General features: G+C 52.9%; 1 protein-coding gene across 2 annotated transcripts in view; it reads right to left on the bottom strand.

Annotated features, from left to right (window-relative positions):
* Positions 1-16,939, bottom strand: part of RPS6KA2 (ribosomal protein S6 kinase A2) — a 345,801-nt gene that overhangs the window by 289,520 nt on the left and 39,342 nt on the right. The window contains exons 1-2 of one of the 2 annotated variants that reach the window (XM_040448692.1): positions 1,189-1,245; positions 1,040-1,090 (exon numbers count right to left, since the gene is read on the bottom strand). In XM_040448692.1, the coding sequence (XP_040304626.1) occupies positions 1,040-1,090; positions 1,189-1,230 (93 nt within the window). In that variant the 5' untranslated portion in view covers positions 1,231-1,245. Of the gene's footprint in view, positions 1-1,039; positions 1,091-1,188; positions 1,246-16,939 lie in introns of those variants that run through there. The other variant, XM_040448690.1, reaches the window with a different exon arrangement.

The following is a 16,939-nucleotide window of genomic DNA, read 5'->3' as shown; positions in this document are numbered from 1 at the left end:
CCTGAAGTAATCACGTACATTAACTAAACCTGAGCAAAACCCAGGGTTTTGGGGTTTTTTTAATGTTTATTTACCTTTGAGAGAGAGAGAGAGAGAGACAGAGAATCCCAAGCAAGCTCCATGCCGACAGCACAGAGTCCAACGTGGGGCTCGAACCCACGAACGGAGAGCTCATGACCTGAGCCGAGATCAAGAGTTGGACACTTAACCGACGGAGCCATCCAGGCGCCCCAAAACCCAGGTCTCAAATGACCCGTCTGACACCTGTGGGGACAGGCCCACCGTACCTGCCATGCCTGCCGTGAATACTTAGCCCGACAAACAGAGACACCATCACGTCACCTGAACGGGTGGCCATTCCTACTTGGTGGCATCGTGGGAGTCAGGAGAAGAAAACACCCATCAGCCCACCTCATAAAACTTCTTAATTATAACGTTACCGTTCAACCCACACCGCTGCTTGAAATATTGAGGGAAATCTACCTTCACCCAAAGGGGCCCGTTTTAGGCCTAATCCCTCGAAAAGCTCCGGGGTGAGAGCCCGAGCCCCACACGCGGCCCGTAGGCTCCTGGAGCTGGCTGGCCACCGACCCCGCAGGCAGACGGCACGGGGCCAGCTCCCCACCCCAACTTGACCCGCCTCGAGGTCCCTTCGCCGTCGTGACTCTCGCTTATTTTGAAGGCACGCAGTAGAGTTTTCAAAGGTACAACGCATGGTGTCCCCGAAGACCCCCAAGTTCAGAACAACACGCGCCGGCTTCGCAGACAACAGAACGCTCCCAGCTGAGTGCACGAGGCAGACCCCGGCTGCAAGGACGCATTACTGAGCAGCGCAGGGCGCACCTGCCCCTCACCCACGACGGCAGGTGACGGCGGCTTCAGGGTGCGGGGTCCCCGCTTCCCAAGGCACGCGGCCGGCCCTCCCCCACTCCGGGGGGCTCACCAGCAGCCACGAAGCCGAAAGGGAGCCTCCCACCCCGCCCTCTTCTAAGAACGAGCCTTGCATCCTGGAGGAAGAAAACAAACCAGCATTTCTTACCTCTAGTGACGCGGCCGACTTGGTCCCAGGCAAGGCGGAGTCACATTTGCCCTGTGGAGGCAGAAAGTGGAGAAAAGAGTCCTTTAAGTCACAGGATGTCACTCACAGGAGCAGGGCTGCCGCTGAGCACGGTTAACGCGGACACTCACCGCGCCCGGGAGCTTTTTGCTTCGAAACATTAATCTCCACATGACTTTAAATAATGTGAGGACGCTCTCGAGCCCTCAGGAAGCCTTGCAGTCCACACCGAAAGAGGGGAACTTACACACTTTTGTGCAACTTTTACCCTTCAGCCAGAGGAAGTGATGATGCTTCTATTACCAACCTCAAAACTCAACCAAAAGAACCAAAGAAACAAAACCAGTTACTTGTTTCGTCTCCAGATGCATCGTATTTAATTAGCCGCAGTTGCCCCTAACGGAACTGGACAAACGTTTGGTTTTGTTTGAAATGATTATTTATTTTTGAGAGAGAGAGAGAGAGAGAGAGGCAGGGAGGCGCCTGTGTGGCTCAGTGAAAGTGTCGACGTTGGCTCAGGTCATGATCTCACGGTTCATGAGTTCGAGCCCCGCATCGGGTTCTGTGCCGACAGCTCAGAGCCTGGAGCCTGCTTGGGATTCTGTGTGTGTGTGTGTGTGTGTGTGTGTGTGTGTGTGTGTGTGTGTCCCCCTTCCCTGCTGAGCTCTGTCTCTCTGTCTCAAAAACAAATAAAATAAAATTTAAAAAAGAGAGAGAGAGAAAAGCAGGGGAGGGGCAGAGAGAGAGAGGGAGAGACAGAATCCAAAGCAGAATTCACTGTCAGCACAGAGCCTGATGCAGGGCTCAAACTCACGAGTGTGCGATCATGACCTGAGCCAAATCAAGAGTCAGAGGCTTAGCTGACTGAGCCTGCCAGGTGCCCCTGGACAAACGTTTTGAGGTGACCTGTCCGCTCTCCATTCTATGAAGACAGTCATTCCGGGCTCGGGGGCAGGAAGGCCCTTCGTCTGTGAACACACTCCGAAAGAACCACTGAAAACCCAGACTTGCTCAGTCGTGGCGTTCAAGCCCAGGAACACACACATCCGGGCCTCCCCTCCACTTCCCAAGCCTCTCTTTGGCTAGAGTAAAACCCCGAAATTGCCTGAAGAGTTTACCTAGCGACACGTTTTAGGGTCTTGAGACCAGAAACCAAGGCTGGTCTCTTCTCCGTCCGCCCCATGCCGCAGGGGCTCAGTTTCCCTTCTGTTCTCTGCTCCTTGGCTCCTACCCGCTGAAAAGTAAGACACGAAGAAGGAAACCAAACTTCAAATTAGTCTCTTGTGCCCCTCGCTAGTAATTGGGGGTCAAGGGTCAGAAGAGCGAGCTGGGAGAAGGCTCCCACGGCGCCGAACGCAGAAAGGCCTCGGATTCCGCCACCAGAGAGGTCTGCACTCCTGGGTAGCGCACCCCAACCCCAACCTGCACCGCCCCGTCTCCCGACACAACCTGCAAACAGCAGTGTTAACCGTGACACCTTTCATTTCTGGCTCTCGACATTCAGTGCCTGTTAGAAACATCCGGAGCTTTACAAACTCCCAGACCCAAGCAATCGGAAGGGCAGGGACCGTCCGGGCATTTCAGTATTTACAGTGCTTCCCAGGCGACACTCGTGTGCCGTCCAGGTTGAGAATGCTCGCTGTCCTCCTTGTCCCTGTTCCGTGTCCCCTGGCTGGACGGTCAGTATTTTTTTTTCTTTTTTTATTTATTTATTTATTTTTGGGACAGAGAGAGACAGAGCATGAACGGGGGAGGGGCAGAGAGAGAGGGAGACACAGAATCGGAAACAGGCTCCAGGCTCTGAGCCATCAGCCCAGAGCCCGACGCGGGGCTCGAACTCACGGACCGCGAGATCGTGACCTGGCTGAAGTCGGACGCTTAACCGACTGCGCCACCCAGGCGCCCCTGGACGGTCAGTATTAAACAGCACGAACACGGGCTCTGCTCCCTGCACACCGGCTGGCACTGCACAGGGCGCGTAGAGCAAACACCTGCGGGTCTTGTCCCCAGCAGCCCGCCTCGGTCTTTCTACGGGGAACGAATTCCGAGAAGCCCAGGAGACAGCGTCCCTGCCGTGATCAGCCATCACCGTGCGCAGGGACGTGACCCGGGTCTGGTCACTCTCCGGGCACAGTGCCCTCTCAGAGGTGGGCGTGTGAGGCCTGCCCAGGGCTCCGGCCCTCTCTGTCCTGGGAGATGCTCTGAGTCTGGGGTTGCTGTTTGTTTTACCCAGGAAAGGCGCCTGCCTGGGGATGGAGAGAAAGTCGGCGACGTACCCGCAGCTTTAGAACCTTTGCGTCAAACCCGCCGGAAGCCATGCCTTTTTCCAAGGACAGAGGCCCACAGTTGCCCACCTGGTTTGTGCCACTTTGATTTGGCGCCTGTAACCCGAGAAAGGGTGTGAGGCCTGACGCAACATAAATGGTGCGTTTACAAATAAACGCCCGAAAGCAAGAAATGAAAATCCCCAAAGTCCCACAGGACCACACATTCATCCGTGGTCTTATTCAACACCGTGACCAGCCCACCAGCTGGTCGCCTTCCACAGGGGCTGGCAGGGGACACCCCACGCGTGACGCCCCTAACCCCGGCTGCCTTGAAGCCCCCAGGACCGTGCATACAGGGTATTCGGTATTTGAGGGGCTCTCCCTGAAAACGCGAGATGAATTTGCAGAGTCTCTCGTTTACAGTCACAAATCCTCTCTGCCCTTCCTTTTCCAGACCCCGCCCCCTTTGCAAGTAAGAGTCAGTGAATTAAACAGGGGCATCGGGTGACTTGGTGACGAGGGGCATCAGGTGACAGGGCTCAGTCTACTTGGTAGTCAGCCGCCGCCGGGCTCAGCTCCTGAGCCAAACATGGGGGGGGTGGGGGCCTTTCAACTCCACCAGTGCTGATCCCCGTCCTTACTACTCCTTTCCAATCCAAGATGAGTAGACAGGACGTCCCCCCAGGTCCCACCCTCCTCCCTCGGAGCCCATGTGATTATGGCAGGTGGGGAAGGACACGGAGAAGGCGGAGGTGAGGAAAGGGAAGGCAGGAGGGATGCTAAGCCAGGTTTCCATCACGAGAGGAGTCGGGCCGGTCCTTCCTCTTCCCGTCAGTCTTGTGACTGTATTCGAGTTCAAATGCACCCGGCATGATTCCAGGAGCATCACGGCCAGATCCCCAGGGAAAAACCAAAGAGGCCACAGCATAAAACCCTCCACAGAAACGTTGTACTCCAGGCGTATTCCACAAAGAGGAAACTTGTCAAACTTGTGTGTGGACAATAAATGAACGGGGGCAAATGTGTTTTCCGAACTTGACAAGTATCAGAAATACCTAGACAAGGTATCAATCACCATTCTGGAAAAAAATACGGCTTGAAGATTTTTGCAAAGCTCTCGAAAGCAATCATGTGCCACGGACGAGCGAAGGGCCCCCGACTGTAGTGCCTACAGCGTTTGGAATTTCTAGTCTGGATGACCAAGCTTCACTTGATTCTGTGGGTCCTTTGAGATTGGCCTTTCAGTATATAAAGCTGACAAGCCAACTTTGTAATAACCAAAGGGTCTGGCTCGCTTCCAGAGTCCCTGTTTACTAGATGGTGGAGGACCTCGCAGACTCTGTGCACCGTCCTCAAAAGCACACTTGGCCATGTGAGCAGTTGATAGAATGAATATACACTATTATCTCCTCGGTGGAACTAGAACGTGGGATTCGGAAAAGGCTCGGCACTTTAAGCCCTGATTTGCCTGGAGTATTGCTGTTGCTTTAAATTAACGCAGGTGCAGGGGCGCCTGGGTGGCTCAGTCAGTTAAGCGTCCGACTTCAGCCAGGTCACGATCTCGCGGTCCGGGAGTTCGAGCCCCGCGTCGGGCTCTGGGCTGATGGCTCGGAGCCTGGAGCCTGTTTCCGATTCTGTTGTCTCCCTCTCTCTCTGCCCCTCCCCCGTTCATGCTCTGTCTCTCTCTGTCCCAAAAATAAATAAACGTTGAAAAAAAAATTTAAATTAACGCAGGTGCACAGGACTGACCACCGAGCTCCCAGGCTGCTTCAGCAGGTGCGGTGGCTGCAAGGGTGGAGCTCAGGCGCCCGACCTGCTGGCAGGCTGTTTCCAGCCACCAGACACTGGGCAAGTTACTTACCCACTTGGCCTCAGTTTCCCCATTTGTACAGTTGGGGCAGTACCTGCCTTACAGGGGGGGTGGGGTGGGGGGGGGGGGGACGTGGGGTGACACATTTTAGGCACCTGGCAGGCAGATGATCAGTGTTGGTGACACTGATGCTGCTGATGCAGGAAAAGGAAGGTGTGCCCCAGCCGACCCCAGATCAGAGATGTCATCGAGAACACTGGCGTCGTGTTTCTGGTCTGTGATCCTTTAGGAGTTGACCCTGGAGGCCTCGGACTAGATCTCAGAGTGACGGCGGTCACTCTGCCTGGCGGGGAGGCGTGGCCACGGACGAACAGCAGGTGGCGCCAGAGACTCGGTCTGCGGCCACGCACCAGCTGACTGGGGAGGCCGCGCGGGGCCCCATCTGAATTCTATTTCTTCTAAACAATTAGGCCCTAAATCAATGTCGATCCTGTCATTCTGGAGCCGTTTAGAAATTCCCCAAACAGTTCATGTACGACGCAAGGTTATCCACCCCTTCCTCTGCAGTGCCGATGCTTAAGCGTCTTTGGACGGTGGGTGACCTGGGCACGCACACATCCACCCCCCCCACCCCCACACACACGCGCTGTGTTGAGTCTGCGTGTCCATGTGTCCTGCAGTCCTGGCTTCTCCCTCCCCACCGACATCGCGTCTGCCGCGGGGACTCCAGCCTGGCCGCCTGCTGCAGGACAGGACCGGCCTTTGTTCTGTGGAGGCTCACAGATGTCTGTGCTCCCCCAGGAATGAAATGCTCAGCTCATCATCAGGAAGGCAGGGCTGTTCTCCAGAGGCAGCCTGCCCTTAGCAGGCCCTCCTCTCCCTCCCCCGGGGGCCCACAGCTTCACAGAACCCTCTTTCTTCACCCTGAAGGGTGACACAGGTGATGTGACGGCATCCGCCAGGAAACCCGCCCCCTGTCAGCCGGTTCCTGGCCTGCGGCTTGTGCCTTCTCTAATGAAGCAGGGCCGTGAGGCCATGTGACTAGTCTCCGGGGCGGCCAAGCCAGCACTAGAAAAGGGGGTGTTCTGGATTGCAGCCCGGTGCTCCCTCCCCTCCCCGGGGCCCAGGGGTGGGGTCCACAGCAAAATAGACAGTGGGGGGCTCTCAGAGAACATGCTCATCCTGCAAGCAGTGGAGAAATCCAAGCAAGAAGGACCTCACGGCGCACGCTTACAGACGACAGAGAAACAGAGTGGCTCAGGGAGGGAGGGAGGGAGGGAGGGAGGGAAGGAAGGAAGGAAGGAAGGAAGGAAGGAAGGAAGGAAGGAAAGAGGGAAGGAAGGAAGGAGGGAAGGAAGGAAGGAAGGAAGGAAGGAAGGAAGGAAGGAAGGCAGGCAGGCAAGCAGGCAGGCATAAGAAGGAAGGGGGACCCACAGGGTGAAGGATGGGGACCACGGGGCTGGACGGCCACCACAGCTGCCCCCGGGGATTTCCAGTCTCCGTAATCTTTGAATTTTTCCAAAAAATCATTCAAAATATTTTTCAAAAATATTTAATTGAGGCCAACTTCACGTAACATAAAATTAACCATTTTGAAATGAACGGTGTCATGAAGTGCATTCACGCCGCCGTGCAACCATCCCCACCGTCCACTTCCAGTTATTCTCATCACCCCACACGAAAAGCCTGAGGAGTCAGGACTCACGCCCACGGCCCCTCCCCCCGGGTCCCGTGACCAGTGAGACGTACGTGCTGCCCACCCTGGACTTGCCCATCGCAGAACCACACGGTGGACGGCTTTGGTGTCTGGTGTCTGGCCCCTCCCCCTCAGCAGGACGCTTCTGAGGTTCCTCAGCTTGACACACACGCCGCCACTCTGTCCCTTTCTGATGGCCGCGAGGGCTCCACGGTATGGATACACCACACTTGTTCATCCGCTCAGCCGCTGATGGAGGCTTGGCGGCTCCCACCTTTTGGTGTCTGTGAACCAGACGTGCCCTGGTTCGAGTCGCCCCTGCCAGCAACCTTGGGTACATATCTAAGAGAATTGTCGAGTTTGAGTTTTTTGAGGAACTGCCAGATTTTTCCACAGCAGGGGAACCACCTTGCACTCCCACCAGCAACGTGCCAGGGTTCTACTGCTCCACGGTCTCACTCAAAACTGGTTATTTGGCATTTTTCTTTTATTATTATAGTCATCCTGGTGGGGATCTCCTTGTGGTTTTGATTTGCATTTTACTAACGATTAGCGATGCTGAGCATCATTTCACGTGCCTTTTGGCCACCCGTATGTGTTCTTTGGAGAAAGGTCTATTCACATCCTTGGCCCTTTTTCAGTTGGGCTGTTTGTCTCTTTGCTGTTCATGGCAGGTTTTGACAGTCACGGAGGTACAGGAAAGGAGAGCCTGGCCCTCGTGAGCTGAGGCACTGGGACTGAGCCTGCTATGGGAGGCTGGACCACTGAGTGGCCTCGGAGAGGGGTAAACCGAACAATCCACTGAGCAACATAAGAATGAGGACATTGGTCTAACTTGTCTTCAGCTCAGGTTTAAAATATTTTTTTAAGTCATCCCTGAGGGGTGCCCGGGCGGCTCAGTCAGTTGAGCGTCCGACTTCGGCTCAGGTCATGATCTCGCAGTTTGTGAGTTTGAGCCCCACGTCAGGCTCTGTGCTGACAGCTGGGAGCCCGGAGCCTGCTTCGGATTCTGTGTCGCCCTCTGTCTCTCTGTCCCTCCCCCTGCCCGTGCTCTATCTCTCTCCCTCTCAAAAATAAATAAACATTAATAAAAAATAAAAAATAAATAGAGTCATCCCTAATAACTGAACATGCCAGACCTGTCCCTTCCATGAGTCTGGGGGAATTTACCCTGGCACTGGGTTCAAGTGAAGTTGAACACGAAAGCTGTTCCCACGCCAGCAAGGAGTCCGCACGGAACGGGCAAGGCTCCAGAGGTGCTCTCAGTCCACAATTTCAAAACCCAAGGAGAGATGTGGCCTGAGGAAGAGAGAGCGGGCACGTGGGAGCCAGGGCCACACCCAGAGCCTCTGCCAGCAGGGGGGGCAGCGTTAAAGAGAACATGAGATGAGGGGCGCCTGGGTGGCGCAGTCGGTTAAGCGTCCGACTTCAGCCAGGTCACGATCTCGTGGTCTGTGAGTTCGAGCCCCGCGTCAGGCTCTGGGCTGATGGCTCGGAGCCTGGAGCCTGTTTCCGATTCTGTGTCTCCCTCTCTCTCTGCCCCTCCCCCGTTCATGCTCTGTCTCTCTCTGTCCCAAAAATAAATAAACGTTGGGAAAAAAAAAAAAAAAGAGAACATGAGATGAGTATTTTTAAACTCAAACAAGACGTAGTAGAAGTAAATGTAGACAAGCTGCGATGGTTCGCAGAGAGTATAATTCTCTATAGAATCTGGGAGGACGTACTGACAATTTATTAATTCTAACCAGACGGTTATGACGGGTTGCCGGAAAGAGGAGTTAATATTCAAAAGCTGATAGTGCTTTTGTACATCAGCAAGAAACCATTTTTTAAAGCCTTTCTTTTTCAGTAATCTCTACACCCAAGGGGGGACTCAAACTTAACAACCCTGAGATCAAGAGTTTCACGCTCTGCTGACTGAGCCAGCCGGGCACCCCAAGAGGAAACCATTTAAAGAGATGGCATTTACAATGGCAAAAGAGAGAGAGAGAGAGAGAGAGAGAGAGAGGGGGGAAAGGCGAGAGAAGAGAAGAAAGGACCACCCGTGAAGTATAAAGAGTAAGTGTAACAAAATGTGTAGGACTTTACAGAAAATATGATAAAACCTTTTGAAGGAAATACACAGAAATAAAAGAAAACCGGGCAGGTACGGGCACCTTAGCCCTCGCTGGAGTGGTCCCATTCGTGCAAGCAGCCTGGCCCAGCATGCGGGGGCTCAGGGACGGGCAGCCGGACACGAGGGACAAGCATTGCCAGCCAACTCACGGATCACCTCATCCCGCGTACAAAAATAAAGTCAAGACCGAAACAGGAAAAAGCTGAACTATGTAAGTTTCAAAAGGACATTCAGGAGATTGTGTTTTGACTTGTACTGCGAAGGCATTTTTCCAGGAAGTCAAAAATCCATACATTGTACTTGTAAAAATCAATAGGTTGGACTACATCTAAGGAAGAAAATTTTGGGTGAACAAAAGACACCACGACCTCAAAACAGGCCACACACCTGAAGGCTATGCCTCTGACCTACACACTCAGAATTAGCACCAGAGGTATATCGAGGTTAATGCACACGATGGAGAGACACGTTTCCTCTTCATCACATAAGTGAATTATTCACTCCTACAAATAGCATAAGTGTGCCAAACCGCATCCAACGGGAATTGGGGAGTATTTGGAAAAAGAGAAATTTTGCTAAATCGCTAGAGAGAGAATACAGAAGTTCAACCACTTTGGAGAAGAATTAGTCAATACCGAGTTAATTTCAAAATGTACATATCTTATGGCCCATCAATTGCACTTTTAAGTATCTAAACAGAGAAATAAACTCTGGTATGTGTTCATGGGAAAACACAGGTTTTCCACTGAGCACTGCTTAAAAGAACAAAAAATGGAAATTATCCAACTTGGCTCCTTGGTGGGGGAGTGGAAAAATAAACTGGTATTTTCATACCAGCAAATGCCACTCGGCACCCAAAGTAAATAAAATAGAACTAAATGATCAACATGAATAAATCTCAAAAATATCACAGAGTTTTTGGAAAAAAGGAAACGTAGACTATGATCCTATCCACACAGAAATTAAAAACACAACCATCATTTATAAGTAGAGACTGTGATGGCCGGAACCGTGCCCCCTCAAAAATTCATACGTTGAGGCTGTAACGCCCAGGACCTCAGAATGGAACCCTGTTGGAGAAAGGTCTCTATGCAGGTAATCGAGTCTAGTGAGGTCAGGCGTGTGGACCCTGATCCAAAGGGTCTAGTGTCCTTCTAAGAAGAGGAGATCAGGACACAGAAATGGAAGGAAGACCGTATGTGGACACAGAAGACACAATGTGCAAGCCAAGGAGAGGGGTCTTAGAAGAAACCAACCTTGACCTTGGACGTCCAGCCTCCAGGACCATGAGGAAGAAACACCTTTTGCTTAGGCTGCCCAGTCCATGGTACTTGTTACAGCAGCCACAGCCTGGAGAGGAGAATACAGGCAAGAAAAGCGTGCCTTCAGCGAAATCTCCCTACGGCTCGAAGCCCACTGACAGACACCTGCATGCAGACCGTGACCTTCCTTCAAGGAACTCACGGCTGCCCTTCGCGCCTTACTCTTTATGTTTTTTTTACTGGAGATTAAAAGTAACCTCACCTTCACAGCAGCCAGCCCCTCAAGGTCCTGGAAGCCTGGCTTCCAAATTCCTTAGAGACCTACTTATCCCTCGCCACCCCCCAATAAAAAAGTATATAATCAGTCACTCCTCATGACCCCAGGGCAGCTCTTTCTGCCCACGGGTCCCGTCCCGTGCTTTAATAAAATTGCCTTTTAGCACCAAAAACGTCTCAAGAATTCTTTCTTAGCCGTCCGCTCTCAAACCCAAACCTTCCATATTTCATAATTCCATCATAGCCGACTAATACGGCCAGGGAGGCCAGATTCCTTTGTGGGCCAGCTGAGAACAACCAGAGAAGCAGGTCACATGTCCACTGAGTGTTTCAACAACTGTAGTTGGCTGAACTTGAAATATGAGCCAATTCCAGACACTGGAGGGTCCACTGGGGCTGTTACAGTCCTCGCTGCACCTCCAGAACACGCGTTCTTGTCTTAGAGACCCGGGCCACCCAGCACGTCCACAGCGTTGCCTCGCACATCCGCCCGGCTGGGTCACATAGACCGAGCCAGGCATTTTTCTGTAACTGAGAAATGCCCCAGCCAGTCAACACCTCGTGGCCATCACAGTCCAAATAATCGAATCATAACCACCCAGGTGTGCTGTGTTAGTCTGCCACCATCAAGAGACTACTGACTACTTGTCATCAAATCCTCCTGGGGCACTGAGGTCCTCTCCGGGCCCCTGAGGACTAGAAAATCCCTCTGAAGAAACGGCATGGCAAGATCGCGGGTCAGAGCTCTCCTTCCTCAGAAGCACATGCCATCTCGTGCCTTCCTCTCTGGCTCCCTTTGTGAGGGCCATACCTTTGGAAAACAAATCAGGGTATCCGAGGCGGAGGTCGAGGCGCCGACCCCCACGTTGTTGGAAAGCTACACATAACCTCTGACTCCCCCAAAACGTAAGTACTAAGAACCTACTGTGAACCGACAGCCTTCCCTCTAACAGCCGCAGTCGGCTAACACATCACTGATCTGTGTTACACGTCATGTACTACATTCTTACAATCAAGTCGGCTGGAGAAAAGAAAACGCTGCTGAGAAAATCACAAGGAAGAGAAAATACACTCACAGAACGTATGTAGGACCACGTTGGGTCATTATTAACTACGGTCTCAGAGAAACAAGAAACTGGTTTCATTTCTTTCTTAACTATCGATCCCCCGACGATGTGTTCGGGGATGACCCGAGATAATATGAAGATGAAAGGCGTCCTCCCCGTCGGAGTATGTTGTTCGACCTCCTGCTGAAGCAAACGTTCCCCAGGAATCGCAGGCACTCACTGGGGTCGGGCAGGTGCTTGGCGGGCGGGCCCGGGGGGCCATCAGCCGGCAGGGCAGAGCTGGTGTAGACCCGGCATCTAGAGATTGAGTGGGGAGCTGAGCCGCGAGCCAGGAGACGGGCTGCTTCAGAGTCTCCAGGACAAACTCTTCCTGGGAGGCAGCGTTCGGGGCCTCAGGTCCCCATGTCAGCACCGTGGGCCTTTGGGGCGGCTGGCTCTGTGGCGGGCCCCCCCGCCCCGTGCACTTTAACGGCATCCCCGGGCTTAAATGCCAAGAGCAATCCCTGTCTCAGTTGCGACGACCAAAACTGTCTTCACACGTTGTTGATGTCCCCCAGGGGTGCACGATCGCCCCCGACTGAGAGTGAACGGCACCTTTAGGAGCAAGACTCCAGCCCTGGTAGGTTCTGCAGGCAGACGAGCGGGATGTGGCAAAGACACGCGAGCACAAGGCCCGTAAATGCGGCCACCGCTGTGCCCGGAGAACAGCTCGGAAGCCCCAACACGAAGACTGTAGCTCAAAGGTAGAGCCCGGAAGGAAGCAGGACTTGATTCTGAGAGCCGGAGAGCGGGGCCGGCCGCCCCAAAGCCTCCTGAGCACGGGCAGGGCTCCTCGGATGCCCCGTGTGCAGCTGAGAGGCAGACGGTTACAGCTGTGCTCCAGGGAGAGGGGACTGTCCCCTCCCACCTCAGCCCTGTGACCACATAAACCAGATGCATGCAAGGGCGGGAGCCCACGTTCATAAACGCTCCCATAAATCCAAACGGATTTGCGATTCATTCAGCAGAGCGCTTCATCGTCTGCCCCAGACGGGCCGATGATAAGCCTTTGGTTCCCAGGCCTGTTCGCTGTGGGTCCACCTGGCCCGGCCTCGGTGACCAGGTGCCGGTCACACACGGGTCCGGATGCTGCTGTGAAGGTGTTTGTAGACGCGCTTAACCTTCGCATCAACAGGCTTTGAGTAGAGCAAACGTCCCTCCACACCGAGGTGGCCGCATCCCTCAGCTGCAGGCCTTTAGAGAAAAAGACTGAGGTTCCCCCAAGAAGGAAGGGATCCTCCTCCAGGAGGCCCGCCCACGACAGACAGCCTGGCCTGCCGGCCTGCCCTACAGGCCTCAGGCTCGCCAGCCCCCACCCCCGACCACGTGAGCCAGTCCCTGAAAATAAGTCCCGCCCCTCCACGTATGTACACACACACACGCACGCACACACACTCTCTGTTGGTCTGTGTCCTCGGAACACCCTGACAGCACAATCCTTTTGTCCGTAAACGCAGTTCTCATCCCGGAATTAGAAGACCTGCCCCAGCATGTAATACTCAACCCCTCCAACTTGATATCAAAGCCTCTCCCTGAGCAGAAAGCCCGGGAAGGGACCCGGTGCCTCTCCCCTGGGCCCCTGCGGGTCCCCACCCTTCACGCCGCCGGGGCAGCTCACCCTGATTCTGTGAGCCCCAATTTCCTCACAGGTCAGAGGATCTAGGTATGAAAATACACATCATTTGCTCCTTTGGTTCACGGGAGTGATTGCTCTTTTTTTCTCTTTACTAGAGGAGGTGTTTTTACTAAAGTAGTTACTCTCTGTGGACCCTGTGCCAGAAAACCCCTGAGCGATAACAGAGTCAGACGTTCGTCTACACCGCGCACGAGCCACGCGTCCCCAGCCTCCCACGCTAGGTCCTCCCCGTAACCAGGTGCCGACCTGATGCTCCGATAAGGACCCTGAGGCTGGCAGAGCAGAAGTATTTTCCCAAAGCCGCATGGCTGGCGTTGCAGAGCCAGGATTTAGCGAACCTCAAGCCGGTATTTTTGGCCACCCTAATTTGCTTCCAGTCACTTAGCGATTCCAAAGCCCTCACAGCTCTACTGCACACACTTTGGTCTCACTGCTTCTCAGCAGGGGGCAGGAGAGAGGGGTCCCGGGAGCAGCGCCACGCGGGTGTTGGTGTAAGCAGTCGTCGCCCCAGGAATTCTGAGTCACTGCAAACGTTACCTACACACGCTTTCCCACATCCGTACGGAAAGTGAAACCAAGAAGGAGAAAGTTCCTAAAAATACTGTTTTGCATTAAGGCTTATAAGACGTAAAATTAGCGTTTCTATAAAGAAGTTCAAAGTCTTAGACCCAACGGCTAGGAGTTTATCCAAAGATAAAGACCTAAGTGTATAGGGGGCACCTGGGTGGCCCAGCTGGTTGATTTGGGCTCAGGTCGTGATCTCACGGTTTGTGGATTCAAGCACCGTGTCGGGCTCTGGGCTGATAGTGCGGAGCCTGCTTGGGATTCTCTCTCTCTCTCTCTCTCTCTCTCTCTCTCTGCCCCTCCCCCACTGGCTCATGTGCTCTTTCTCTCTCAAAGTAAATAAAACTTATGAAAAATAGAATGAAATAACACATACACACACACACAACACCTACACCTACAAGACACGGAAACTGGTCCCAAGGAGACCGAATGTGACCGTGGGGCACTCCAGACCCACTGCCCACTATTCCCTGTTACAGCCCCACGACAGACAGCTTGGGGCCTTCGTGCCCCAGCTCCTCCTCCTTCGGTGTTTTCAGGGTCCCCTGTCCTTGCACGTGACGGGTCATCGCTACAGACGGACGCTGTCCTGGTCCCCCACCCAGCTAAGCACTGAGGACTCCAAGGAAGGGTTCAGGGTTCACAGGCTGACCGCAGGCAGGAGAGGCCGCGTGTGCAGCCCAGGGCATCGCAGTGGGGCTGAGTGAGGCAGGGGACGTCACGGAGTGCTTCCCACCAGAGCCCGTGCTCGGCCCAGACCGCCGGGCAGAAGGGAGCGGGCAGGACAAGACCGACGCAGCACACAGCTGGGCTCGGCCTGTGGTCTGGCAGTCAAGGAGGGTACGCACAGCCTGGAACAGACCCAGCAGCACGGGGACCCACCGGGAACGCCAGGGCTCCGATGAAGACTGCTTTAGGCCGTACACCTTTGACCTTCAACAGATACAGAAGGAAGCCTTCCTTCATCCAACTGCAAGCAGAAACGTCAAGAAATGATGTCTGTGACAGATCTCTGTGGAGCAGCTCCCTTCCCAGAGGAGACACAGTGAAAACCCCATCGTAAACGCCCTCTCGGGGAGTTTCTGGGCCCGAGAGAAGATGTAGACCACTCACGCCCCTATAGACAAACGTTATCACAAACTTTCTCCTTAAAGACGGATTTACCATTCCTTATGAAACATACCCACTCTTCCCATGGGATCCCACTCTCCCTGCACCCTTCCCGAAGTCGAACACGGGAGCCCCAGATCCCAACTGCCCCTTGGACTTTCTCAGCGGAGCACTGACACGTGGGGCCTCTCGCATTCAGAAGTGAACCCTTTCTTTCCTGCTCCCAGTGTGTGTTTTGCCAACTTCATTCAAAGGCCCCCAGATATAGAACATACGAGGACAGAGGGACGTTTCTCTGGTCCCCGATTCTGCTGCTGTGTCTCTGTCTTCCTGCCCAGACAGGCTCAGTGTCCCAGGGAAGGGAGTCACCCCCAATCCGTGTAGACAGACAGATGACAGGCGGAGTAGAGGTCACAGAAGACATGGATGCCATTTAAAGACATTACATGGCATGGTATACTTATTCTAATATATACTTATTAAAGTCTATTTATTTTAAGAGAAAGAGAGAGTAGGGGAGGGTACAGAGAGAGAGAGAGAGAGAGAGAGAGAGAGAATCCCAAGCAGGCTCTGCGCTGTCAGCACAGAGCCCAATGTGGGACTCAAACCCATGAACCGTGAGATCATGACCTGGGCCAAAATCAAGTGTTGGACGCTTAACCGACTGAGCCACCGAGGCGCCCCTGATACGTTTTTTTTTCTTTTTCTAAAAAAATGTGGCTCAGTCGGTTAAGTGTCCAACTCTTGATTTTGGCCCAAGTCATATCTCATGTGCATGGGTTCGAGCCCCGAGTTAGGCTCTCCACTGACAGTGCAGAGCCTGCTTGGGATTCTCTCTCTCTCTCTTCCCTCCCCTACTCATGCTCTCTCTCTCAAAATAAATAAATAAGCTTATATATATGTGTGTGCGTGTATATATGTATATATATAAAACCTATTTATAAATGTATATATTTAATAATTATATTATAATATAAATATATATAAGATATAAGATATAAAATACATACATATATGCATACATATATGTGTGTATGTATATGTTTAATAATTATATTACATAAATAATATAAATATATGATATGAGATATAAAATACATACAAAATATATACAATATATATAAAATAAATAAGCTTATATATATAAAACATATATATATCTTATAGTACATACTCTATATGGTATATTACACAGTATATACTCCATAGAGTATATCATGTATAGCGTACGCTCTATAGAGTATATAGTATATACCATATATATGTGTGGGGCACCTGGGTGGCTCAGTGGGTTAAGCGTCCAACTTCGGCTGAGGTCATGATCTCGCGGCTTGTGAGTTCGGGCCCCGCGTTGGGCTCTGTGCTGACAGCTCGGGGCCTGGAGCCTGCTTTGGATTCTGTGTCTCCCTCACTCTCTGCCCCTCCCCCGCATGGGCTTGCTCTCTCTCTCTCTCAAAAATAAACATTAGAGATATATATATATATATATATATGTAACGTGGAGAAGCTCACAGAAATGGTTGACAACCTCCTGGTTAAGGCCGACAAGTGCCTGTCTGCCAGCTGTGCCGGGGGACCAGTCGCCGATACGGGGGTAAAACACAGGCAGGAGTGACAGAAGAACCCCCGATGTGTCCGCTGCCTGGTGAGAAGCAGCAGGAGGAAAGTAACATCTGAATCATCAACTTCCTTGTCAGGCAGCCTACGCGAGCCGAGCGAATATCAAACTATCGACTCCACAGAATTCGGGTGGACTGGAAGGTTCCATCCTGCCACATCGTTTCTGTCTGTATCTCATGGTAGTTAAGACAGGCTGAAAGTGTTGAGCGGTGAAATTTGCTTGCTGGGTTCTTCAGAGCACTCTCGCTGGCCTAACAGATTCAAGTATTATCTCACGTGATTGAGCTATGCCCTGGTCAGTGCCCCGCTCTGTGTCCCGGTCTGTGCCCTGTTCTGTGCCCCGGTCTGTGCCCTGTTTTGTGCCCCCGCCTGTGCCCCATTCTGTGCCCCCGCCTGTGCCCCAATGTGTGCCCCAT

Source organism: Herpailurus yagouaroundi, unplaced genomic scaffold, assembly GCF_014898765.1.
Source record: "Herpailurus yagouaroundi ecotype Mexico unplaced genomic scaffold, PumYag 198, whole genome shotgun sequence".
NCBI classification, from domain to species: Eukaryota; Metazoa; Chordata; class Mammalia; order Carnivora; family Felidae; genus Herpailurus; species Herpailurus yagouaroundi.
The sequence above is the reverse complement of the archived record's forward strand: the minus strand, read 5'-3'. Positions and strand labels throughout refer to the sequence as shown.